The 23,047-nt window shown below is 56.4% G+C and overlaps 1 protein-coding gene across 7 annotated transcripts in view; it reads right to left on the bottom strand.

The window, feature by feature from the left end:
- Positions 1 to 289: 289 nt before the first annotated feature.
- The window catches only part of SHC2 (SHC adaptor protein 2), a 32,208-nt gene continuing 9,450 nt past the window's right edge, over positions 290 to 23,047 (bottom strand). For 2 of the 7 annotated variants that reach the window (XM_072948167.1, XM_072948162.1), the window contains exons 2-12: positions 20,036 to 20,106; positions 18,298 to 18,358; positions 18,085 to 18,204; positions 16,320 to 16,373; positions 16,148 to 16,199; positions 15,925 to 16,051; positions 14,937 to 15,099; positions 14,312 to 14,369; positions 10,208 to 10,357; positions 8,817 to 9,130; positions 4,540 to 5,243 (exon numbers count right to left, since the gene is read on the bottom strand). In XM_072948167.1, the coding sequence (XP_072804268.1) occupies positions 5,028 to 5,243; positions 8,817 to 9,130; positions 10,208 to 10,357; positions 14,312 to 14,369; positions 14,937 to 15,099; positions 15,925 to 16,051; positions 16,148 to 16,199; positions 16,320 to 16,373; positions 18,085 to 18,204; positions 18,298 to 18,358; positions 20,036 to 20,106 (1,386 nt within the window). In that variant the 3' untranslated portion in view covers positions 4,540 to 5,027. Of the gene's footprint in view, positions 396 to 4,539; positions 5,244 to 5,405; positions 5,453 to 6,490; positions 6,625 to 8,811; positions 9,131 to 10,207; positions 10,358 to 14,311; positions 14,370 to 14,936; positions 15,100 to 15,924; positions 16,052 to 16,147; positions 16,200 to 16,319; positions 16,374 to 18,084; positions 18,205 to 18,297; positions 18,359 to 20,035; positions 20,107 to 23,047 lie in introns of those variants that run through there. The other 5 variants (XM_072948164.1, XR_012063282.1, XM_072948163.1 and 2 more) reach the window with 5 other exon arrangements.

The raw sequence follows: 23,047 nt of genomic DNA, 5'->3' as shown, positions 1-23,047 counted from the left end.
GACCCCGCGGGTGGGCGGGTCGCACTGGGGAGCCTCGTCGGGACCCGGGTGACTGAGGGCGGACAGGGAGGGAAGCAAGTGGCCGCGGTTTGCTGACGGATTGGCGGCGTCGTGCACCCCCGGAAACCCCAAGCCCCAGCCTCAGTTCGTCTGTGAGCCATTTCTCTGGTGAGCAGCTTTCCCGGCTTACGATGACGAGTTAAATAATAGCAGTAACAACCGCAGCCGAATTTATTACTGGGCACTTTTCTCAGCGCCAGGCTCTTAACGTCCTTCCCGCAGCTGATTCTCACAACGACTGGTCGGCAGGTCCTATGGCTACGTCCAGTTTGCAGAGGAGGAAGGTGAAGGTTTCCTTCCAGAAATAAGGAGCTAGCAGCTGAGATGCGGTCCTCCTGTAAATGGGGATCCACTCAGTTGTAGCCCCCCCAGAAGCCGGCAGGGGGCTACTCCTTTACTTCATGGCGGAATGTTTATTGAGCACATACTGGACTCTGAACAGTGATCCGGACGCTGGCGACACAGCTGTGACTGGGGCGGGGTGGGGGGAGGAGAGGATGCAGCTCCCGTCTTTGTGATGCATCCCAGTGGGAAGGACTCCAGTGGAGGGAGGCACACAGGTAATGATAACTGTAGGTTCAGTGGCTCCCCTGACAAAATGTAACAGGAAAATAAGAGAGGAGAGACAGCCCCTTGCAGTGCTCATATGGAGAGACCCAGCAAGGACAAGACCAGGAGGTCCCAGGCCTGGCACCTCCAAGACCACAGTGTCCCTCGGGAGTGCACCCTATGCCTTGTGACCTGCCGGCCCCACCCTCCCTGCTCCTTCACTCCTTGCCTTCCCTCCCAGCCTCAGTTTCCTCTTCTGGAACCCAAGCCTGACCAGTCCCAAGTCCAGCAAGACACTGTATTGCCAGGACCAACACAGAGCAGGGGATGCCTGGACTTTACTAAATTACGATTGTTCAGGAGCCTCCTGTTTTCCAGGAATGTCCCCGACATCACCGTGGCTGGAGCTGGGATGGGGGTGGGTCTGGAGTGACTGCAGAGGGCAAGCAGGAGCTGGACAGAGGCCCCTCCAACACTTTCACTTGACCTTGGAGTGAGGTGGGGTTTAGAGTCCCACTGTCCAGGTGGGGAGATCAAGCCCTGTTTCAATTGCTCACCCAGCAAACACTGAGCCCCGCTTTGTGCTGGGGGCAATACTGGCCTGGCCACACAGTCTGACAAAGGAGGCAGATCCTAATGCATGGATCACTTCACCGCTGCCTCCAGGAAGCCTGCCCTGCCTGCCAGCCTGGTCTGAATCAAACCCCCAGAACCCTGACTTCAGCTCTCATGAAGAATACCCTAGAGCAATTCCTGGGTTGATGTCTGTTGCCACTGTGGGGCCTGGAGCTGCCAGGAGAAAAGGTCTCTGCAGTGTCCCCAGGTTGCCAGAGTCTTTAATGAATATCTGCCAGACAAGTGGATCAGTAAGTGCTACATCCTGCGGGGGCCACAAGCCACCTCCCTCCAGGGCCCAGACCAGGACAGTGGGCTGAGGAAGGGGACGTGACCAACCAGCTCAGGTCTCCTGTTGACGGCCTGGGCTGAGTAATTGGGGCTACACACCCCTCATGTCCTTGCCTTGCTGTGGGCAGTGCTCCTCCTCCCAGCTGGGTTGGGGGAGGAGGCAGTGAGTTTATTCTGTGCCAGTTTCTGTGCCAAGAACTCAGAACACTAATCTGGGGCCACTTGATTGAGGTTCAAATCCTGGTGCCAGCACTTCCTGCTGTGTGACTTCTGGCAAGCGTCCAGATCTCTCTGTGCCTGTGTCCTCAGCGGTCCATGGGCGTAACACCTGACCCTGAATCCCAGTGTCAGAGTGAAGATTCGACAGAGTGAGGTACTATTTGCAAAGTGCTTAGAACAAGGCCTGGAACGTGTAAGTTATCTACCACCTTTTCAAGCACAGACCTGTTACTGGTGAGGGGGACTTGACAGGGGAAAGAGCCCCAGAATCCTGGCCCTGCCGCAGCTGAGCTCAGCCAGAAGCCCCGTCATGTTTGGGGGCCTGGGAAGCTGAGGTACAGGGGTGGGGGGGTGAAGGTACCTGGAGACAGGTCCTGAAAGGCTGCCCCATGGGCCACTGCAGCCCCCACCCACCTGCCAGCTGGTTAGCTCAGCTCTGAACCTGGCTCCGTGTCCCTTTCCGTAGGATCAGCAGAACCCCTCTGCTTCCTCTGCAGATCCCTGTGGCTGACGAGTGGGGCAGACCCCCAAGGGTGCCCCCCAACCAGCTGCAGCCTCTTTGGAATCAGAGATGTAGAGGCTGCAGGCTTCAGGCCCAAGCTGGGGAGGGGCCCCGGCTGTGTGACCAGCCTGTCAGCCGCTCTGTCCTGAGTCCTGCCACCTCATGCTGGGTGGGTGGGTCTCCAACACCCCCACCTGAGGACCCACTGTGTGGAGAGGGAGAAGTGGAAGGTCTGGGGGGGGGCAGGTGGGGGATGCTGTCCCCTGAGCAGACCTGGCTTGGAGGAAGCTCAGGCAGGTGGCTCCAAGGGCCTGAGCTCTGAGCTCCAACCCTGAGGGCACCGTGCACCCATGTGGCTCTGGACAAGCAGCTGGCCCTGTGAGCTCTGTCTCCTTCCCTGGAAAAGGGGAGCAGAGGCCTGCCTGTGAGCTCCCAGGACGACCTGGTCCCAACAAGGGCCAGGTTAAATGGCCTTCGGGAAGGACCATCAGCCCCAGTTTACAGATTAGGAAACTGGGGCCTGGGGGGCATCCCAGCTCTGCAGGCACCCAGTTCAGGGAAGGGGAGCATCTGGTCCAAGCCTGCTCCGTGGAGTTTGAACCCATGTGCCCACTGTCTCCCAACCCAAGGCTCCCTGAGGGCAAGGCTGGGGCAAGGAGTGTTTGTTGACTGAATAACTGGAGGTGGAACAGGGCAGGAGATAGGTGTGCAGGACCCAGGCTCCCAGTTCCATCACCATGAGGGCAGCCCACGCTTGGCTTTTCTGGCTCAGGGAGCAGGGCGGGGGAGGTGATAGGTTTGAACCTGGGCTCTGCCATCTCCCAGTGATGGGGCCACCCCTGCCCGGCACCAAGCTTCAGTCAGCGGTGCCCCCCAGTCCACTGCACTCTGATCTCACTCCCAGACACGCTGGCCACCCTTCTGCCCCCAGAATAAGCTGTGTCCACACACCCAGGGCCTTTGCACACGTCATCCCTTCCACCAAGAACTCTGTCCTCCTCCCTCGGGGCCTCCCCTCCAGAACCTGGCCCTCCTTGATCCCCTGGGGCCTCTGAGCTCCAGGGCTCCTCCTCCTCACAGGTGTCATGATACGCTTAGCAGTGATTTGCTGACTGTTGAACTCCACAAGTGCAGGTCTGTCTGGGTCACGCTGCATCCCCATTACCCACCAGGGGTCAGGGGTCCTGGCCAGTAAGAGGAGGTCATGAAGGCACATCAAAGGATCCGAGGATAGGGGTGTGGATGGATGGACCACTGGATGGAATGGATGACAAACAGGCAGTTAGATGGATGGGAGAGCAGATAGTCAAATGTGTGATGGGTAGATGGGTGGACTGGTGATGATGGGTGGATAAATGGGTAGGGAACGGATGGACAGATGGATGGATGGGCAGATAGACAGGTGGGTGGGTGGGTAGGTAAGGTAATCAGATGGATGGATGGATGGATGGATGATGGACCAGTGGCTGTCAGTCTTCAGGTCTCTGATGTAAGACATGGCACCAGAGTCCCCTTCTGGCTCTGCCTTTTGATGGCTTCACCCCTAGTTACGGGCACACCAGAGAGGCTCTTACTCCCCACACCCTTACCAGGTCCCCCTAGGGTGCGGGGCAGGGCCTGCTGACTGCAGAGAAAGCACAGCCCCTCCCCAGAGCCAGACCCTGGGCAGGGAGGTGGCAAGACTTGGGGTGCCCCCCTTGGGAGAGATGCCCCCACATTTGGAGGAGGAGGTAAAGGAGGGTCCTGGGGAGAGACAGGCGTCTCTCTGGGAAGGAGAGTCTCAAACCATGTGAGGTGAGGTCTGTGACAGAGAAGTGGGGGTGAGGGGGAAGTAGGGGCTCTCAGGCCAATGAGGGGGGTCTGTCATGGGGTCTGAGAGAACAGATGGCATCTCAAGAAAACGGGGACGAGGTGCTGGGACACCTGAGAAGTCAGGCCATCTTTATGGATGGGTTAGGAGTGGTTTGCAGAGGCAAACAAGGAGCTTTTTGCCAGATATACTGAAGTAGCTTGAAGACAGAGGTTTGTATCATTTGGGAGATACACTGGGGTGTTTCCAAAGAGAAGTTGGGGGTATGTTTAACTGAGAAGTTGGTGTGTGCTTTATCTTGGAATAAAACAGAGCTGTCTGAGAAACACTTGGGGTTCGGGGAGGGTTCGGGGAGAGACACACTGCCTCCCACACCCTCCCCCAGGAGGGACGCACCCAGGGCCTGGCTCTCTCCTCCCCACCTCCCCCAGGGAGATGGACCCCGACCCCTGACCTGAGAGGGCCTCTTAACGTGCAGGAGGGCTCAGACTCCTCAAGGTCATTCCCAGGTTTAATTACAAACAGATTCCAAATGTCCATCCAGGTTGACAGCAGGGAGGGCGGGGCCTCACAGCCACCTCCACCAGGGGCCATTGTCCAGGATTTGCCAGGATGCCTCCCTCATCCCAGGGGAGCCACAAGGCTGCCCCTTCAACATTCCCCATCAACACATCCACACCAGCACTCGGCCTGGGCTGAGGACCCAAAGCACCTCGATTCCTCCCCAGAAAGACAACTGTGCACAAATTTTTCAGGAGGAAAGACTGAGCCCAGCCAAGCCAGGAATCCCTCTCCATGCCAGGGAGATGGGGACCCTCCCAAGCCAGGGAGGTGAGCTGATGTCCAGCCCTGTCAGGGACCTTGGCCAGGGCTCCCAGGTACGTGGCTGCTTTTTGATATATTTTCCTTAAAGGCGAGAAAAGGTTCTGTCTTTGGTATATGCACCCTCACTCTAGGTGAAAGGTGCAGGCAGGTGGGGACTCAGCAGGAGAAAGGGGTCTGGGGCCCCGTCTCCTGGCCCAGTTGACCCAGCCCAGGGCCAGCTGGAGAAGGAAGATTCCAGAGACCCACGCAGAGGAAGGAGAGACAGCGGCGGTTCAGGCCCAACCAGGGTCCAGACAAAGGCTGAGGAGCCCCTAAGGCCACGACAGGGGCATCAGGGAGCAGGGCCAGGACCCGCGGGCTGAGAATCACCACCTGGGGGAGACAGTGAAGGAGAGGCCAGGGTCAGCAGAGACAGCATCAGAGCCCTGGGTTCAGGTGTCAGAGTCCTCAGTTACAGGGCAGCAGAGTGACCCAGCGACAAGCCTCAGACTGAGAAGGGCCAGGGCTCAAGTCCCGGCTCCTCCATGTACTTGCCATGTGACCTAGGAAGGTCCCTTAAGCTCTCTGTGCTGCTGCTGCTTCTGCAAAATGAGAAAGCTATTAACAGTACCTGTCTCAGAGCTGCGTGGGAGTCAACACGCAAGTATGTGGGGAGGAGCACAGTGCCTGGACATAGCAACTTCTGCATTAGCCGCTATTATTACTGCCATCAGTGTTGTTTCTCGGGTCACAGACAACTTAGGGGGTAGAGGGAAAGCAGGTCATACCCTAGCTCCTGCACCCACAGCCCCGTGGCATTGCAGATCACTTTCAGTGTTCCCTAGGACCGCCCCAACCCCTGAAGCCCTTTCCTGGACTGGGAATCCCTTCTCTGCCTGCAGCCGAGGCCTGGCTGAGGGCAGAGAGGAGGCCAGCCCAGTAGGGGAGGAGGCAGGAAGGAGGCTGTTGTCATAGGGACAGGAGAGCAGCCCAACCTGGCCCAGAAGCCTCTGGCCTTTGGGGAAATTCCACAGCCTCTTTCCCTGCCAGAGCTGGGTCCCCAGCTCCCAGCTTTCCTCCTCCCCAGAGTCGGCTCGCCCACCCCCGCAACCCCCTGCACCCAGCTGAGCAGCAGCCTCCCTGGCCTAGAGGGCCCCCACCTCATCCCAGACCCTCCCTCTGAGCAGAGAGACCCTGGAATCACCTGGACCTTCCTGTCCTTCCCCCACTCAAGACTTTCAGGGGCTCCCAAAGTGGCAGGCGCAGGGTGCACCTTCTCCCCCATCCACCTCTCATCCCACACCGGCCCCCCTACCCAGGACTCAGCCATTCTGGGCCCTCCTCCAGCGTAGCCAAACGCCGCCTCCTCCTAGAGATTTTTACCACCAGTTCAGTTCAACCCAGAGTTACCACAACAACTCAGGGAGCGACTGCTGATGGGGACGGGGTTTCCTTGTGGAGTGATGGAATTTTCTGGAATTAGATGGGGAAGGCTGCACAGCACTGTGAAGTTACTAAAACCCTCTGCATTATGCCCTCTGAACGGATGACCTGTGTATTATGTGCATTCGTCTCAGTCTTTAAAATGAGGAAAACCTGGCACACGGGGGCATGCTGGGAGCCCACGTGGACGTGCGCACCTGGCTCAGGGCTCCCGCTTGACCGCGCCGCGCAGGTGCAGCTCGCTCCCCGCGGCCACAATGGGCTGCCCGTGCTGCAGGTGGTAGTCGACCAGGTGGCTGATGCTTTCAAACAGTGCGTCCTTGGTCCGCACCTGTGGGGCCGGGGCCTCTGCGTCAGCACCACCAGGAGCTGCATTTCCCAAGCCCTCCTGGCGACTCTGACGCCTGCTCAAGTCTGAGAGCCTGGGTCAGAGACTTGCCTCAGAATCCCAGAGCTACATGTGCACCCAGGCTCCAAAACCACCAGCACTCCGGGGCCACGCTTCCTATAGCGGGTTGAACAGTAGCCCCGGAAAGACACGTCCACATTTAACCCCTGTGAATGGGCTCTTATCTGGAAAAAGCGTCTTTGCAGATGCGGTTAAGTGGAGGGTCTGGAGATGAGGTCATCCTGGATTACTCAGATGGCTCCAATCCAACAAATGGTGTCCTCATCACAGAGACGCAAAGAGAAGCCACCAGAAGACGGAGGCAGTGACTGCGGTGATGTGTCAATGAGCCAGGGAACCACAAGAGTTTGTAGCAACCACAGGAAGCAGGGGGAGAGGCCTGACCTGGACCCCACCTCAGAACCTCAGAAGGAACCAGCCGGGCCAACACCTGGGTCTCAGACTTCAAAACAGGGAGCGAACACATCTCTGTGGTGCTAAGCTGCCCAGTTTGCAGTCATTTGGGAGAACAGCCCTAAGAAATGAACACACCCTTGGAACCTTGTAGACATACCTCCGAACACCAGAATCACCAAATACAAAACCACCCTGCATCTCAGAATGGGAAAGTCTGAACATCCCAGGGTGCAGACCTGATGCAACGCAGAGACCCTCTGGCCCCTTACTGCCCAACTTTCCTAGGTGGGGCCAGGCTCACAGGACACAGACCACCTGGGAGTGGGCTTCCAACGCACAGGCTGGGCTTACGGCAAACCACCTGTCTCCACGGTACTGGGGTCAGGGCCCTGGAACCTGCATGTTAACCAAGAATGCGACGGGGTTCTGAAGCCTCTCTCCCCCTGGAGGTCTATTTAACAGAAAGGGCATCACGCCAGGCAGATATCAAGGCTGTGAGCAGTGCGATCAGACATGGGGGAGGAGGTGGCTCCAGGAACTGAAAGAACCGGCCAGGAACCACGGCCCCACCTGGGCCAGGCCACACCCCCTAGCAAAGTTTGCCCTCTGTGGGGACAAGGAGCACAGGTAGCCACCAGGGCGATGCCCAGGATTCAGGTGGACATAGTTGAAGCACATGGTAAACCCTGAGAAGCCCCTGAGCACCCTAAGCACCTGTCACCTGGGAAACAACCTCTAAAGCCCGAGGCCCTCGGATACTGGCAAACGCATCAAAACCCTAGAACTCCATGTAAATTATAAAGTGCTTTGTGGACCTGAAAATGCTTCAGGAGCTGTTGAGTGCCAAACTGCATGGACTCACAGCCACTATAAGATGCACCCCTATTTTATCTACCACAGGAGAGGATAAAACTTCCACGTAAAACAATGGTAAAAGGTCAAAGATGCAATTTATGGTTAAAAAAAAAATCCAGACTTGAGATGTCAAAATGAGAGAAAGAGAAGTGTATTAGAGGACTGAAGCAATTTGGTAACTTGCACACCCTAAAACTCCTTTGAAAATGAAATGTGCTTTGTGAACCCTAAAATACATTATAAACTGAAACTACCATATTTATCATTCAAAGACATCGCATTTGTAAGACGCACTGGTGATGACAGAACGTGGGGGGGGGGAGAGCATCTTACAATGGGTGAAATTTGTAAGCCCTGAAAGGCCTTGAAATTGGAAAAGATTTTATAACCCCCCAAATGCTTTATAGACTGGGAAACCCTTTGTAAACCTAAAAGTCTTCTTAAACTGGAAAATACTTTGTAATTCTAAAGTACCTGGTAATGGGGAATAGAATCTGTAAACAAAAAGCGTTCTGTAATGCGGACAGTACTGTATCAAACCTATAGGGAGCTTAGAAGGCGGCGTCCTGGGCCCCCTGCAGAGAGGAGGAGGGGGGCTCTCCCCCAGCACCACCCTCCCCACACCGGCTCTGGGCCCTCTTCACCCCTCAAACCCCTTCCCCCACCCTCAACCCCCTTCCCGCCCCTCCCCCGCACCACACCTGCCCCCCCCCCCCGCCCCACTCCCCCCACACCTGCTCCTGGCCCTTCTTCACCCCTCAGACTCCTTCCCCCACCTTCAGCCCGCCCCCGCCCCGCCCCGCCCCCGCGCCCTGGGCCTCCTGCGGAGAGGAGGAGGGGCCCCTCCCCCGCGCCCACCTTACCACGCCCTCAGGGTCCACCAGCAGCAGGTGCTTGGGCTGCCCCGCGTGCATGCCAGTGAGGACGTACTGTCCGGGGTTGGTGACACTGTCGCGCACGAGGAAGTCCCCGTCGGCTCGAAGCAGTTTCTCGGCCGCCCGACGGCTCATCTGGCCGTGGTACCAGGGCTCCTGCCGCAGCTGCTCCTCGGTGGGGGCGATGGGGGCTCGGCGGGTCGGGGGGCTGGGCCACTGGTCCTCCACCGGGAGGGGGGCTGCCGCAGTGCCCGCCGCAACAACGGAGCACTCATGCAGCCTCAGGGCATCCTCAAAGGGTCCTGCGGGCGAGGAACGTGCGGGAAGCCAGGCGGGCAGCTGCCTCCTCGGGGAAAGAGGGGCCTGGGCTGGGGGCTCTGCTCCAGGGGTTTGCCCAGGACTCACCCTCTGAACTGGGCAGCACTGACCGGGCACCTAAGGGGCATCAGACCTTGTCATGTCACTACTGCAGTACCAAGAAATCGAGCTGTCAGATGGCGGGGAAGGGGCTTTGCACTCTTGCTGAAGGAAGGTTTCCAGCTGGCTTGGGAGCTCCTCGGGGACCTCCACCTAGGGAGGTGCCCTGGGGGAGGGAGATGGCCCTGCCTGGGCCAGCACAGAGCCAACACACCCACGGTGCTTGTGGAAGGGGACGGAATTGGTGTTGTGGGAAAGAAGGGACGAATTTTGTTGTTGTTTTTTCTTGAATGGAGGTACCAGGGATCGAACCCAGGACCTCATGCATACTAAGCACGCACTCTACCACTGAGCTATACCCGCCCCTCAGGAAGAGCGCATTTTGGACACAAGCCTCCTCGGCTCGGCCTCTGGCTGGGGCATCCCAGAGGGAAGGAGGAGGGGGCTCCACCCTCAGCTGGTCGCGCTTTCAAGATGTGTGTCAAGCCTCCCTCCTCAGGCTGGGGGACCCCAGAGAGCAAATGGTCCCTCCCCCACGAGACTGCGCTTCATCGGAAGGGGCTGGGGCCTCCTCCCCAGACCATGGAGTCCCATGAGCAGGGAGTTTACATTCCCTCATCAGACTGGGGAGACCTAGAGATGGGGGGGTGGGCGACCCCCACCCCTAAGACTGAGGCGTCCCACAGAGAACAGAGCCTGAATCGCCCCCGCTACACAGCCGCTCTTTCAAGCTATGAACTGGGCCCCTCCAGTCACACTGGGGACGCCCACAGAGAGGAAGCTGGGTTACCCCCGACCCCCGCCCCCGACTAGAGTCCCCCGGAGGAGGAGCCGCCAAGACTTCCCTATCCTACCACCGGAAACAGGCTCCCCCCCACCCCACCCCCCCGCGACCCCATAACTTCTCCCAGGGGAGAGGGCTGGGTGGGCACCGCCCCTCAGGCTGGCTGGCCCCCACGTACGCATGTCGAACAGGTCCCTCTGGGGGCTGTCCTCGGGCTGCAGCGGCTCGGGGCCGTCCAGACCCTGCGTGTTGACGTACAGGTGGTCCTCGTAGTCTCGGGGGCCCCGGGCGTCCGCCTGCACGTAGCCGTCCCCTGGCGGGGCTGGCGCTGAGGAGCGGGAGGCGCTGGGGGTCAGCCGGGGAGCCCAGGGGAGGGGCCCTGGAGGGGAGCCCCGCCCACGCCCGGCTCCCCGCCCACCTCCCCGACAGAAGGAAGCCACGCCCTTTCCGCGCGGCGCCCTCAGGGGTGTAAAACCCCATAAAGGCCCAGCCGGCGGCCGTTGGGGCGCGGAGGTCCACAGCGAGGGAAGGGGCAGCTGCCCCCCAGCCCTCCACCGTCCCTCTGCCAGGCAGGAAAGTGGCCCTGGGACCAGAGCTCCCAGTTTGAAGAGAAGCCAGAAACCCGATGTTTACGTTAAATCTCCGCATTTAAAAAATAGTAACAATAGAACTCTGTCCTCCCTGCAGTTATGTTATCAACATGACACATAGGTCATTGGTTTGCTTGTGCTCTGTTTTAGCGTTTGCGCACTCTTCTTTCTTTCTTTTAACTTTGTTTTTGAACGGGTAAAGCATTTACATGGTTCAAAGGCCAGAACTCCACTACCAGGTGCCCGTGGAGGGTCCCATTCGGATTTTGCTGGGTCAAGACCCCTGTCCAGCCCTGTTCCCAAGGCCTCACCCACGCTGTGTTATCCTACTGTTGGACTTCCGCTCACCTGGTGGGTGAGAAATGGCACCCTGGGGAACTAAATTTCCATTTCTCTTATTTGGGGGAGGGAGGGTTATTAGGTTTATTCATTTATTTATTTGTAATGGAGGTACTAGGGATTGAACTCAGGGCCTCATGCATGCTAGGCATGCACTTTACCACTGAGATACACCCTCCCCCAACTCCATTTCTCTTATTCTGAGCAAGGTTGAGCATCTTATCCTATTTTTTCCTTAGAACTGTCCATCCACTTCTAAAGGCCTCCATTTTTACTCTCTGCAAGGGAAATAATGATTTTTTAATATACTGCATGGCCAAATCCAGCACAAGGCCCTGAAGCTGTAATGTCTCTTCATACCAATTGTATCATTAACCTTCACAGGCATCTGGGCTCACATGCCAACTCCACTCTCTGTGCCCGTTTCCTCCTCTACAAAATAGGGGTAGCATCTTTATAAGTAGAGTAGGGGTGAAGATTAAAACCTCAAGCAACAGTTATGGTTCAATATGAATGCCAATGCTGTTCAGGCCCTGGGTGGTCAGTGGGGACAGACGGACCTCAGCCGAGGCTTCCCAGTCTGCACAGAGGAAGCACAAATCCACCCCCTCACCCCACCCCACCCCACCCCCACCTCTTAAAGTCAAGGTAGGGTGAGAGGGAGGAAACAGGGTTGCATGGAGGAAACTGGAGATCGTCATTCTAAGTGAAGCCAGAAAGAGAAAGAAAAATACTGTATGATAGCACTTATATGTGGAATATAAAAGAAAAAGAATGAACTTACTCACAAAACAGAAACAGACTCACAGACCTAGAAAACAGACTTATGGTCACCAGAGGGGAAAGGAGGTGGGAACAATAAACTGGGAGCTCAAGATTTGTAGATACTAACTACTATATAAAAAAATAGATAAACAACAAGTTTCTACTGTATAGCACAGAGAACTATATTCAATATTTTGTAGTAATCTATAATAAAAAAGAATATGAAAGGGAATATTCATATGTATATGTATGAAACATTACGCTATAAACCAGAAATTGACACAACATTGTAAACTGACTATACTTCAGTTTTTAAAAATGGAAAAAAAGCAATCAAGCAAGAAAGAAACCTGGGTTGCAGGAGTCCAGAGAGAGAAAATTCCTGGGCATTGGAGCTGGGGCATTGATGTATCAGTAGGAGTTCTTGGTCAGAGAATTGGGAAAGGCATGACAAGAACTGATGACATCATGTGCTAAGCCTCAGGGGTAGAAAATTATAGTGAGCCCTGGGAGTCAGGGGTGAGCAGCCAGTGTCCCAGAGAAACAGTAGACTAGGGCCACATTAGAGCTGGGCACCTACTGGGTGCCCAATGCCATGAGCGTTCTTTAACTGCAGGCACTGAGAGCCAGTGAGAGTTCTGATGCTCGGCAGTGAAACGCCCAGATTATTTGGGAAGACCTAAAAAAAGCTTAACACAGATGTTTGCAAGGCTGAGAGGAAACAGGCAGCCACAGCAGGGCTGGCAGCCAAACAAACCACCCAGCCACATTGGGGAGCAGTTTGGCTGCTTCCCCTACTGTGATTAAGGTGCACACTCTGCTCCACAGCTCAGTGTCCACAGGAGGGACACACAGGGGGCATCAGAGGGTATCTGCCGCCGTGTACATGAGTGGAAGCCATAAAAAGGGGGCCACATAGGAAGCAAACTCCAGGGACCGGGGAGCAGCACACAGCTGTGCAGAGGATGCGCTGATGGAGCCAGAGCCCCAGAGGGGACCGACGGTGCCTGCAGCCTGCCTCCAGGGGCCTCACTTCTTTGCGTGCCTGTTCCTGCAAAGTCTGAAAGGAGACACAAAAGTGCCTGGAGCGGGTGGTGAATTTGGAGCTGGGGCAAAGGAGAATTTAGCCATCTCTGTCATTTTAAATATTGTAATAGAATAGGCCGAAAACCCAATCATTTTGTTAAAAGCTCAAATTAGCTGGTGGGATGTAAATTGAGAGGGTAGCTGTGTGATTTCTATGAAATGGGGCACCAGCTGCTCTCCTGGGGATGGACTCTATTAAGACTCGTGAACACGGCTGAAGGGTGGACACCCACGGCCATTCCTCGCACCACTGCCATCACCGCAAACCCATGGAAAATACCCAGATGCCTGTGAGTAAGGGGCAGGCAAAATCAACAACATCCTTCACATGGTGGAGTACTACACTGTGGTGAAGAAGAATGGTGGTGGCTGCTGTGCAGGGGTGTGGGGATAATTCCAAGATGGATTGTTACCAGGGGAAAAGCAAGGTGGAAGCATGGATACACCACCATCTAAAAAACAGAGAAAGCAGACACTACCAAAAAATAAAATTACAGGCTAATATCTTTGATGACTATAGATGCAAAAATTCTCAACAAAATATTAGCAAACCGAATCCAATAACACCTCAAAAAGATTGTACACTATAATCAAGCTGGATTCATCCCAGGGTCACAAGGATGGTTCAACATATGCAAATCAATCAATGTAATACACCACATCCATGAAAGAAAGGACAAAAATCACATGATCATCTCCATAGATGCAAAAAAGCATTTGATAAAATTCAACACCCATTTATGATAAAAACTCTTACCAAAGTGGGTATAGAAGGGACATATCTTAACATACTAAAACCTGTTTATGACAGACCTACAGCCAACATAATACTCAACGGTGAAAAGTTGAAAGCCTTCCCCCTAACATCTGGAACAAGACAAGGACGGCCACTCTCACCACTTCTAGTCAAGACAGTATTGGAAGTCCTGGCCACAGCAACCCGACAAGAGGAAGAAAGAGAAGGGGTCCAAACTGGAAGGGAAGAGGTAAAACTGTCCCTATATGCAGATGACATGATACTATAAACAGAAAGCCCTGAAGGTGCCACGCAAAAATGACTAGAGCTAATAGAAGAATTCAGCAAGGCAGCAGGACACAAGATTAACATAAAAAACAGGGAAAGCAGTATCTGCTTGAGTTGACTTGAATATACATGCAAAATTCTGGAAAAGTAATGGGAACCTCAACAGTGGTCACCTGATTAGGGAGGTGGATAAAGCTAATAGGGGCAGGGTGACTGCTTGTCACTGAGTAGCTTTTCATACGCTGGCGTTCTGAACCATGTGATGCAGTATCAATGCCCAAAATGCAAGGTAACCAGTGTGCACAGAGGAAACAAAAAGCAGATGCTGTCAAATCTCACAAGAGCTCGGGGAGTAAGCACAACTCGTCAGTGAAAGCACAGTGACCACGGTGACACGAAGGGGAGAAGCATATGAAGGGTGGTGGGGACTGGGGTGGGGGCTGGGCACCCGGCAGTCCAGAGAGTGGCCCACAGGTACCTGAGGGGCCCATGTCCCACTGCAGGCCGCGGGTGTCTCTTCGAGCAGGAGGTGCTGCCTGAAAAAAAGAGCAAGGGGTCCTCCTGCTGTGATTTTCAAGCACAGCCCCCCAATCTCCCACCCAACCCTCCCCAGTGGCCCGTAGCACCCCTCTTCCCAGCACAGCCCCCCAATCTCCCACCCAACCCTCCCCAGTGGCCCGTAGCACCCCTCTTCCCAGCACAGCCCCCCAATCTCCCACCCAACCCTCCCCAGTGGCCCGTAGCACCCCTCTTCCCAGCACAGCCCCCAGTCTCCCACCCAATCCTCTTGTAAGTCAGATGTGAAGCCCAGCTCTGAACCCGTCCCCCACACCCGGGTCTCAAACTGTCCGCACGGCCACCGCACAGCTCTGCTGCAGCCTCACTGGCCTTCTCCACTCAGAAGGCCTGCCCCTTGGCACAGGCTGCTCCCTGCTCCTGGGTGTCTTTCTCTGCACTGCTCTCCTGGGCAACTCCTATTCACCCAGCAGAGCCCAGCCCAAAGTGTGCCCTCAGGAGGGTCCTCCTGACCATGGCCAAAGTCGGCCTCCTGTCGTACATTCTCCACTTTACTCGTCCATCCCCTGAGGCCCACAGAGGCTGACCTGGCCGAGGGCTCCAGGGGTCCCGAGCGGGCAGGGCTGTGTGAGGGCGAGCCTGGAGTCCACCAGACCGCCCAGGGGCGGCTCCTTCCCCGGGATGCTGTTGTAGTAGTTGTGTTCCAGCTCCTCCTCATCCCCCCAGGCCGAATCCTCCAGCCCGGTCAGCCTGCAGACAGGCAGGGGCCCCAACATGCGATGGGAGTGGGAGAAAGAGGGGGGCTCCCAAGAGGGCACCAAGGCTCCAGGCTGAACTCTGCATGGTGGAGGAGGGGGGCACAAGCCAGGTCCAGGGACCCTGAACCCGCTCCTGCCATCTGAGCCTTGGACCTGGACCTGGGTGACCTTTTCTGTCTGTCAGAGGGGGTACTGCACACGTCTGGGCTAAACTGCCACAGGTTCTCAGAGGACAGGTCCTCAGCGGGGCGAGTCCTCGCACTGTCTGCCTGTGCGGCGCTGCTCAAGTGCACAGTGGGCTTCTGACCAATCCAGTTCTTCACCACTTACGCTAACACGCTCCTGTCTGCTCAGATACTCAAATAGCCAACCACAGGCCACCGCCCGGGTCTGCCCCCTCCGGAGCTGAGCAGGGCCTCCACACTTCTAAGCCTCAGAATAGTAAATGCTTAAGAAAGCACTCAGAGAACAGTTGATGACATGTCAGAGATGAAATTCAAATTCTGGTGTCTGTAAACAGCAGGCTGTTGGCACACAGCCCTCAGACATGATCGCACACCCAGGTGGGCTGCTTGTGGCTGCAGCCAAGTGCCCTCTGCAGAAGTGCTGGCCGCCAAGGAGACTCGTCAGGACCCCAGGACTGCGGCCCACTGGCTCCCGAGACCTCACCTGGCCAGGAGCGGGATGTTTTCATCCCGATTTCACAGAGGAAGAAATGGGTCCAGGGGCTGAGCCGCGAGCCACGATGGGACTCAGAGCGAGGAAGGCACAAGGACCAAGCCCAGGGGGAGGGGAGGATAGGGCAGGGGAGCCATACCTTTCCGGGGGTAAGACCACCTTGGGGGGGCTATGCAGGTACTGTTTGAAGCGTAGCTCGAAGGCTTGCCCCACGGTGCTGATGACGCTCTGGGCCAGGCCCTCGCAGCACTCCAGGATGTGGCAGGCTGGGGGTCGTGATCCGGCATCAGCGGGCCGCCCCAGCCCCTGGGCCCCGACCCTGGCCCCCCCCCACCCCCACCCCACCCCCGCTGCAGCCTCACCTCTCTGGTTGATGGGGTCCTTGGCCACATAGGCCACGTAATCCGCCATGTCCTGGGGAGACAGGGCAGCAGGGGAGGGTTCCCAGCACCCTCCTCCAGCACCGCAGGGCTGGGGTCTCAGGGCTGCAGGGACCAGAGGGGCCAGAGGCCCACCCCTAGTCCCTGGCCTTACCGTGTCGCCACCCGATGCGAAGGAGATGGACTGCATGTGGTGGTTGGCGATGATCTGTCCGGAGAGAGACCACCCGTCACAGGGCTGCCGTTTCAAGGTCGTGGTGGGTGGGGAGCGGGGGGTCCCAGCTAGCATGAGACCAAGTCCACAGGGAGGGACCAGAAGGACAGGGTTGTGGGGATGGACACGTCCCCTCGACTGGACTCCAGGATGACCCGGAGTCCAGCCGGACATGGAGCCCTGCAGCCAGGACAGGACGCAGAGACCACGTGTGTGGGAGGACAAGCCCGCCCCTCCCTGGCAGACACCCTCACATGTGAACACATGTGACGCAGAAAGAAACGCACTCGTGCCAAGATCCTCACACAAACCACACTCCGGCACACGTGCACAGACGCACCTGGATTTGCAGACACGCAGCGTCCCACACACAGATTCCACACACCAGCGCCAGAGACACAATCACTCACACATACTCAAGCCCTTCACCCCCGACACGTCAGCACTGGCCCTCACACCCTCCCACACAGACACCCAGGCGTAGCACTGCCAGACACAGTCACACACTCGCACTCAGACCCACGCCCCACGCAGCCATGCAGGCATCGAGGAAGCTCGAGCAAGATGCAGCAGAGGCCCCTGACTGCACTATCAACCCTGGCAGCGCCACCTGTATGCTCATTTGCACGCTTATTTTCATGCTCACTTACATCCGTTCACTCATTTGCATGGTCATTTGCATTCACTTGCTCATTTTGCATGCTTGTTTGCATCCATTTGCCCACTCACATGCTCATTAGCATCTATTGGCTCGTTTGCATGCTCATTTACATTCATTTGCTCATTTGCATGCTCATTAGCATCCATTTGCCGCTGCCCATTGCTGTCCTGCGTGGTTGTGTCCCTCTGAGACCCAGTGAGCAGCACAGATGGCCGAGCAGGGCTGAGCCCATGCACCAGGCACCTCCCCCAGCCGGACACCTGCCCAGGAAGGGCCCCACTGGTATCCTGGTCTGCAGACAGGCAGAGTCCATGCAGAGGTGGGGGGGGTGCATGAACGTGCTGGCAGCTCCCCTCCGCACCCACACTGCTTCCTCCCCAGGGCTGGTCCAAGCTCTCCTCCCTGGGGCCCTGGCTCCAGCTCCCCCCACCACCCCGATCTCGTGCACCCCCTACAGCCCACAGCCAGAGGTTAACGCTCACACCAGACCACAGTCTTCCTGCTCCAGACTTACCAGGATCGCAGCGTTCTCTGGAAGAATCCCAGTTCCTCACCATGACCCTTGCTAACCTGTCCAGCTCCACCTCCCCAGAGGGTGACCTCTGCTCAGATGTCCTCTCCGCACCTCCTCACTCAGCACCAGTGTCACCAGCTCAAGAAGCCCTCCAGGACACCCAGGCTGGGTCCCAGTACCTCATGCTTACTGCCCTGGCCTGGCCTCACAATCCCACTTGGAATTTGAGGTTAGTCCCTCATTTCTGCAGTTTTATTGTGGTCATTTGTTTCCACCAGAGATTCCAAGCCTCCTTGGCACCGCAGACATTGGGGCCAAGTCCTGGGCACTGTGGGGTGTGCCATAGCCCCCCGGCCCCTGTCCACTCGATGCCAGGAGCCCCCCCCCCAGTGTGACACCTGTGGGCCCTGGCCCAGGGTGGGGCCCGGCACGTGTCCAGGTGAACAGTTCACACCAACACCTGCGTATGAGTCCACAGACCTGGCCCGTGAGGGCTGGCGGAGGCTGAGGCTGGGGCAGGCGGCACTCACCTGGCGCGTGGCCGGCACCGAGAGGTTGAGGCCATCGATGGAGATGCTGACTGCAATGCTCATTCCTGCGAAGCGCAGGTTGCTCTTACCCAGGATGGAGGCCAGCGCCTTGTTGGGGGCCTGAGAATGGGGGCAGAGGGCACGAGGGAGCTGCAGGGGGCAGCCTGGGCACCAGGGAGGCTAACACCTGGGGATCTTGAGCCCCTCGCCCACCTTCTTCTTCCAGGAACCCCTGACGCCAGGCACAGCCTCATGGAGCCGGGTGATGGCTTCCCTGTGGGCGGAGGCAGGAAGGAGGCTTAGAGAGCTTGCAGGGGAGGGACAGGAGTTCAGACAAGGGTGGGGGTCAGAGGGAGATGGGCTGAGGAAGGGGTGCAGTGGATCCCGGGATGGGGAGGGGCCGAGAGGACGCTGGGTACCTGGAAGCATGGAATGGGGGTTCCCGGGGCTCCCCGCCCCCTGCCCCACATGCACCTGGCCAGTGCCCCTGCCCTCAGCTCTGACCAGCGGATCCCCAAGCCACAGCCTGACCTGAAGTCACAGGGGTCAGATTCAGCTAACACAGCCCTCGACCCTGAACCCCAAGCTCTGCATGGCCACAGGCTGGTCAAGATTCCCATTCGTGGCATGAGAGGATGACCTCTGCTTTGGGCCCCCAAGACAATGGCCAGGGAACTGACCCCCCGACAGCAGGGGTGAGACCTCTGCAAAACCACTAATCTCCGAGAAGGGACAGGGACTTGAAGGTCAGATGCACATACAACAAGCTCTCAGCAATGCTGGTGTCTCGAGGAGAAACTAAGCCTTCACACTCTGCAGAGGGGAAGGTAAACGGTGCAGTAGCTCCTCAAAAAGTAATGCACGGGACCGGCACTCGGCCCAGCAGCCCACTCCCAGTGCACACCCTGGAGACCAGAAAACACGCTCCACCCAGAGCCTGCACACGCTCACCCACAGCAGCATGACTCGCCAAAGGGTAGACACCACCCAAATGCCCATCAAGTGAGGATGGATAAACAATGTGTCCCTCCACACACCGAATGTCACTCAGCCGTGACCAGGAGAGCAGCACTGACCCTCGCTGCCACATGGACAGACCCTGAGAACACGACGCTCAGTGAGAGAAGCAGACACAGAAGGACACACAGTGTGAGTCCATGGATGCGAGACGTCCGGAACAGGCCAGTCCCCAGACACAGGGAGGGGCTCCTGGCTGTCAGGGGCTGGGGAAGGGGTCGGGGTTATGCTAATGGGGACGGGGCTTCCTTTAGGGGAGGTCAGACTGTTCTGGAATTAGGTAGAAGTGATGTTTGCATAGCTCTGCAAAGATAGCAAAAACATCAAATTGTACGCTTTGAATGGTGAATTGTTTGATATGTGAATTTTGTCTCAGTAGAGATTTTTTTCTGTCTATGGCGAAGGGACTAAGTATTTCCGACGTGCAAGAACATGTGGGTCCCTTCTGCCCAAGCCTGGCTGGACCACAGACTCTTGACTCGGGTCCAGGCAGCTCAGAGCATCAGGAGATCGACGTGCCTTCTCTGCAGCAGACGGGCTCCCAGCCCCTCCCAGCCCTGACCTGAGTCACCACCTGAGTCGGCCAGACCCTGCCAGTCCCACGACATGCTGGGGTGTCTTCAGCACCCCTCGTGGGACCCACAAGCTCTGGGAGGGATGGGCTGTCATCTCCACGTTACAGAGAGAATACGGGGTCTGGAGAGCATGGGTGACCAGCGGGCGGTGACAGAGCTGGGACTCAGCCATGCTGGCCCTGCCCAAGACCATTCTAACCCTGCGCAGCTCTGCTCCCTGATTCGGGGAGGGAGCTGCCGCTAAGGCTGCCACCTTCGACTCCAGCACAGGCTGCTACCCAGCAAAGCCATACAGCAGTTCTCTCAGCAGGCAGAGTGGAGATGCCCGGCCCCCCAACAGCCCGGTCTCGGAGGCTCACCTGGTGACCTGGGTGCGAGTGCTGAAGTCCAGGGAGCGCATGGAGCGGAGGACTTCGATGCAGCCCATGTACTGAGGGAAGAGAGGACAGGGTCAGCCCAGCAGCACCCTCCTGGGGACTGACTGTTGAACCCATGTCCTCCCTCTGGCGACATCTTCACCCTCCTCTCCAGCCATAAACAGCTTGAGCCCTTGTCTCTGTGCTCACAACCCCACCCTTGTGGCCCCAGGGCCTTACTACCTGCCATCTGCGTGCTGTTCCCTTCCCCGACCTATCTGTAGACCGGTTCCCTCCCCATCTCCAGGCTCAGGGTCATCTCCCCTGGAGCCGCCCACCCTGACCCTAAGTAAGCTGCTCCACGGAGGCCAGTGGACTCCGCCAGGCTCAGTCCAGCCTGTCTGTTCATCCTCTTTCTGCTCCACTAGAACCTAAGCCCAGGAGGAGCAGATGGCGGTGGTCCTGCTCACTTCTGCATCCCCAGAGCCTGGTACAGGGCCTACAGGTGGATGGAGGCAGGCCGTCCGGCCCATGAAGCCCAAAGCATTGACTGTCTGACCCTTTACAGGACAAGTGTGCCGACTCCTGCCCAGACCACCACTCCACGCACGGTAATTCAGAGACTCCGAGAGAGGATGCGGGGCCGTGGGTGGGGGCAGGAGCAGCCAGTAGAGCACCGGGGCTCACGTGCTGCCAGGGCGAGACGAGGACTGGACAGTGGTCAGCAGTGCCCTCCCTCGGGGCACTCAGCTGCAGCAGGGGGCCGCCTGGTGCAGCCTGCGCGGAGGGCCCTGTGGCTGTGTCTGTCACGGGGGCCAGTGGATGAGAACCACCCAGAAAAGGCACACCCACAGAGGCAGAGATTAGGTTCACGGTTGTCACAGGCTGGGGAGGGGGCTTCCTATTGGGGTGACGGAAGGTTCTGGAACCAGAGAGAGGTGATCGCTGCACAACCTCACGTAAGAACTAAATCCCACTAAGCTGTACACTCTGGAACGGTTAGTGGTTAATTTAGTTATGTGAATTTTACCTCAGTTTTTCAAAACCAATAAACGCACAAACGCTTTGACCCTGAAACTCCACTTTTAGGACTTTGTCCCAGATACACCAGCCAGTGGGCTATCGAGGTGTGTATGAGCTGCTGTGTGCAGGGCCCACACCCCATCCTTCCCTGCAGGGCTCCACGCCCCTGGCCCCGGGGCACCTGCCACCCGCTCTGGTTCCCTATGCCCTCCCTCAGCCTGCCCCTCCCTTCCTGCTAGGACCTGCAGCACAGAAGGAATTAGCAAGAAATTGACAGCCCAAAACTCAACACATCTAGGGTTGCGAGGTCCAACACAGGCTGCCAGTTAGGTTGGGATTTCCAATCAATGATGAATATTTTCTAAGTAAAATAAAGCAGGAGATGGTGCGGGGAGGTACAGCTCAGTCACAGAGCACGTGCTTAGCACGCACGAGGTCCTGGGTTCCATCCCCAGCACCTCCACTAAAAATACATACAAAAATAAATTTGAAAAGACACATGCACCTCAATGTTCACAGCAGCACTATTTACAATAGCCAAGACATGGAAACAAACCAAATGTCCATCGACAGCTGACTGGATAAAGAAGCTGTGGTATATTTATATGGAATGGAACACTACTCAGCCACAAAAAAAGAATAAAACAATGCCATCTGCAGCAACATGGATGGACCTGGAGATTGTCATTCTAAATGAAGTGAGTCAGAAAGAGAAAGAAAAATACCATATGATATCACTTACATGTGGAATCAAAAAAAAAAGGACACAAATGAACCTATTTACAAAACAGAAACAGACGCACAGAGAACAAACTTATGGTTACCAGTGGGTAAAGAGGGCGGGAAGGGGTAAATTGGGAATTCAAAAACTGCACCTCTTAAGGAGTGATGGAAGTGTCAGCTATCTTGATACTGGTGGTAGTTTCATTGGTGTATACATCTTTCAAAATTCATCAAATCGGACATCTGAAATACGTGTAGTTTACTGTACAGGAACCATACCACCATAAAGGTGTCTAAATATACATAAAACCTAATTACCTCCCCCCGAGAAAAACCTGAAAATCAAATGATGCAGGAGACATGCTTATACTGAAAATTACTTGTATTCATTGGAGCTTTAAATTTAACTGAGCAGCCTGTATTTTTGCTAAATCTAAACAAATCATGTTACTTGGAAGAGTCTGCAGCTGTGAAAAGAAACAAATTTAATGTATTTATATGAAGTTATCTCCAAAATATAGCATCAAGTGACAAGAGCAAGATGCTGACTGGAGGGCACGGTGTGTGTGTGCCTCCTGTGTGGACAAGTGGCCCAGGGAGGAGCACACGTGTGCACATGTGTGTACAGTGTGTGTGCACGTGCACGTGTGGGTGAGTAGCTTTAGCAGGACACAGAGGCTGCTCCTGGAGAGGGGAACCAGATGCCATCTGCGGCCCCTAAACACGGCCACAAGTCACCCCCTCCCCCTCCAGGCCGTGGCTTGGCCATGACACATGCAAGGCCCAAAAGGCACTTGTCGCTGGAGCTGGCTCCCTTGCTGCCCTGGGGACCCGGAACCTGCTGGGCCAGCATGCGGGATGCTGAGACATGCAGCCCACCCCCACCTCCCCAGCTGACATGGAGCCACTCTCCACGTGATCCAGAAGACCATCCAGCCCCAGTCAACCCACAGAATCACAGAAATAATAGGTGTTTGTTCTTTTCATGCCCTAGGTCGTGGGATGGTTTGTTACACAGCAAAAGTTAACCAGACAGTGACTAGGGGAAGAGAGGGAGCAAGCCAAGCAAAGGTACAGGCAAAGGGAACAGCAAGTACAGGCCAGACCTGGGACCGAGCTCCTTAGAGACAGGCTCAGTCCAGAATGGCTGGAGCAGAGAGGCAAGGGGTCGCCAGGGAGGAGAGGACGTGGGGCCCTGGTGCTGTGATGAGGGGTTGGGTTTCATTCTGAGCAACTTGGGGGGCCTGCTTGGAGCGTTTTAAGCAGGGG

Source organism: Vicugna pacos, chromosome 22 (genome assembly GCF_048564905.1).
Source record: "Vicugna pacos chromosome 22, VicPac4, whole genome shotgun sequence".
Lineage (NCBI taxonomy): Eukaryota > Metazoa > Chordata > Mammalia > Artiodactyla > Camelidae > Vicugna > Vicugna pacos.
Note: the sequence above shows the minus strand (reverse complement) of the source record. Positions and strands in the feature narration are given on the sequence as shown.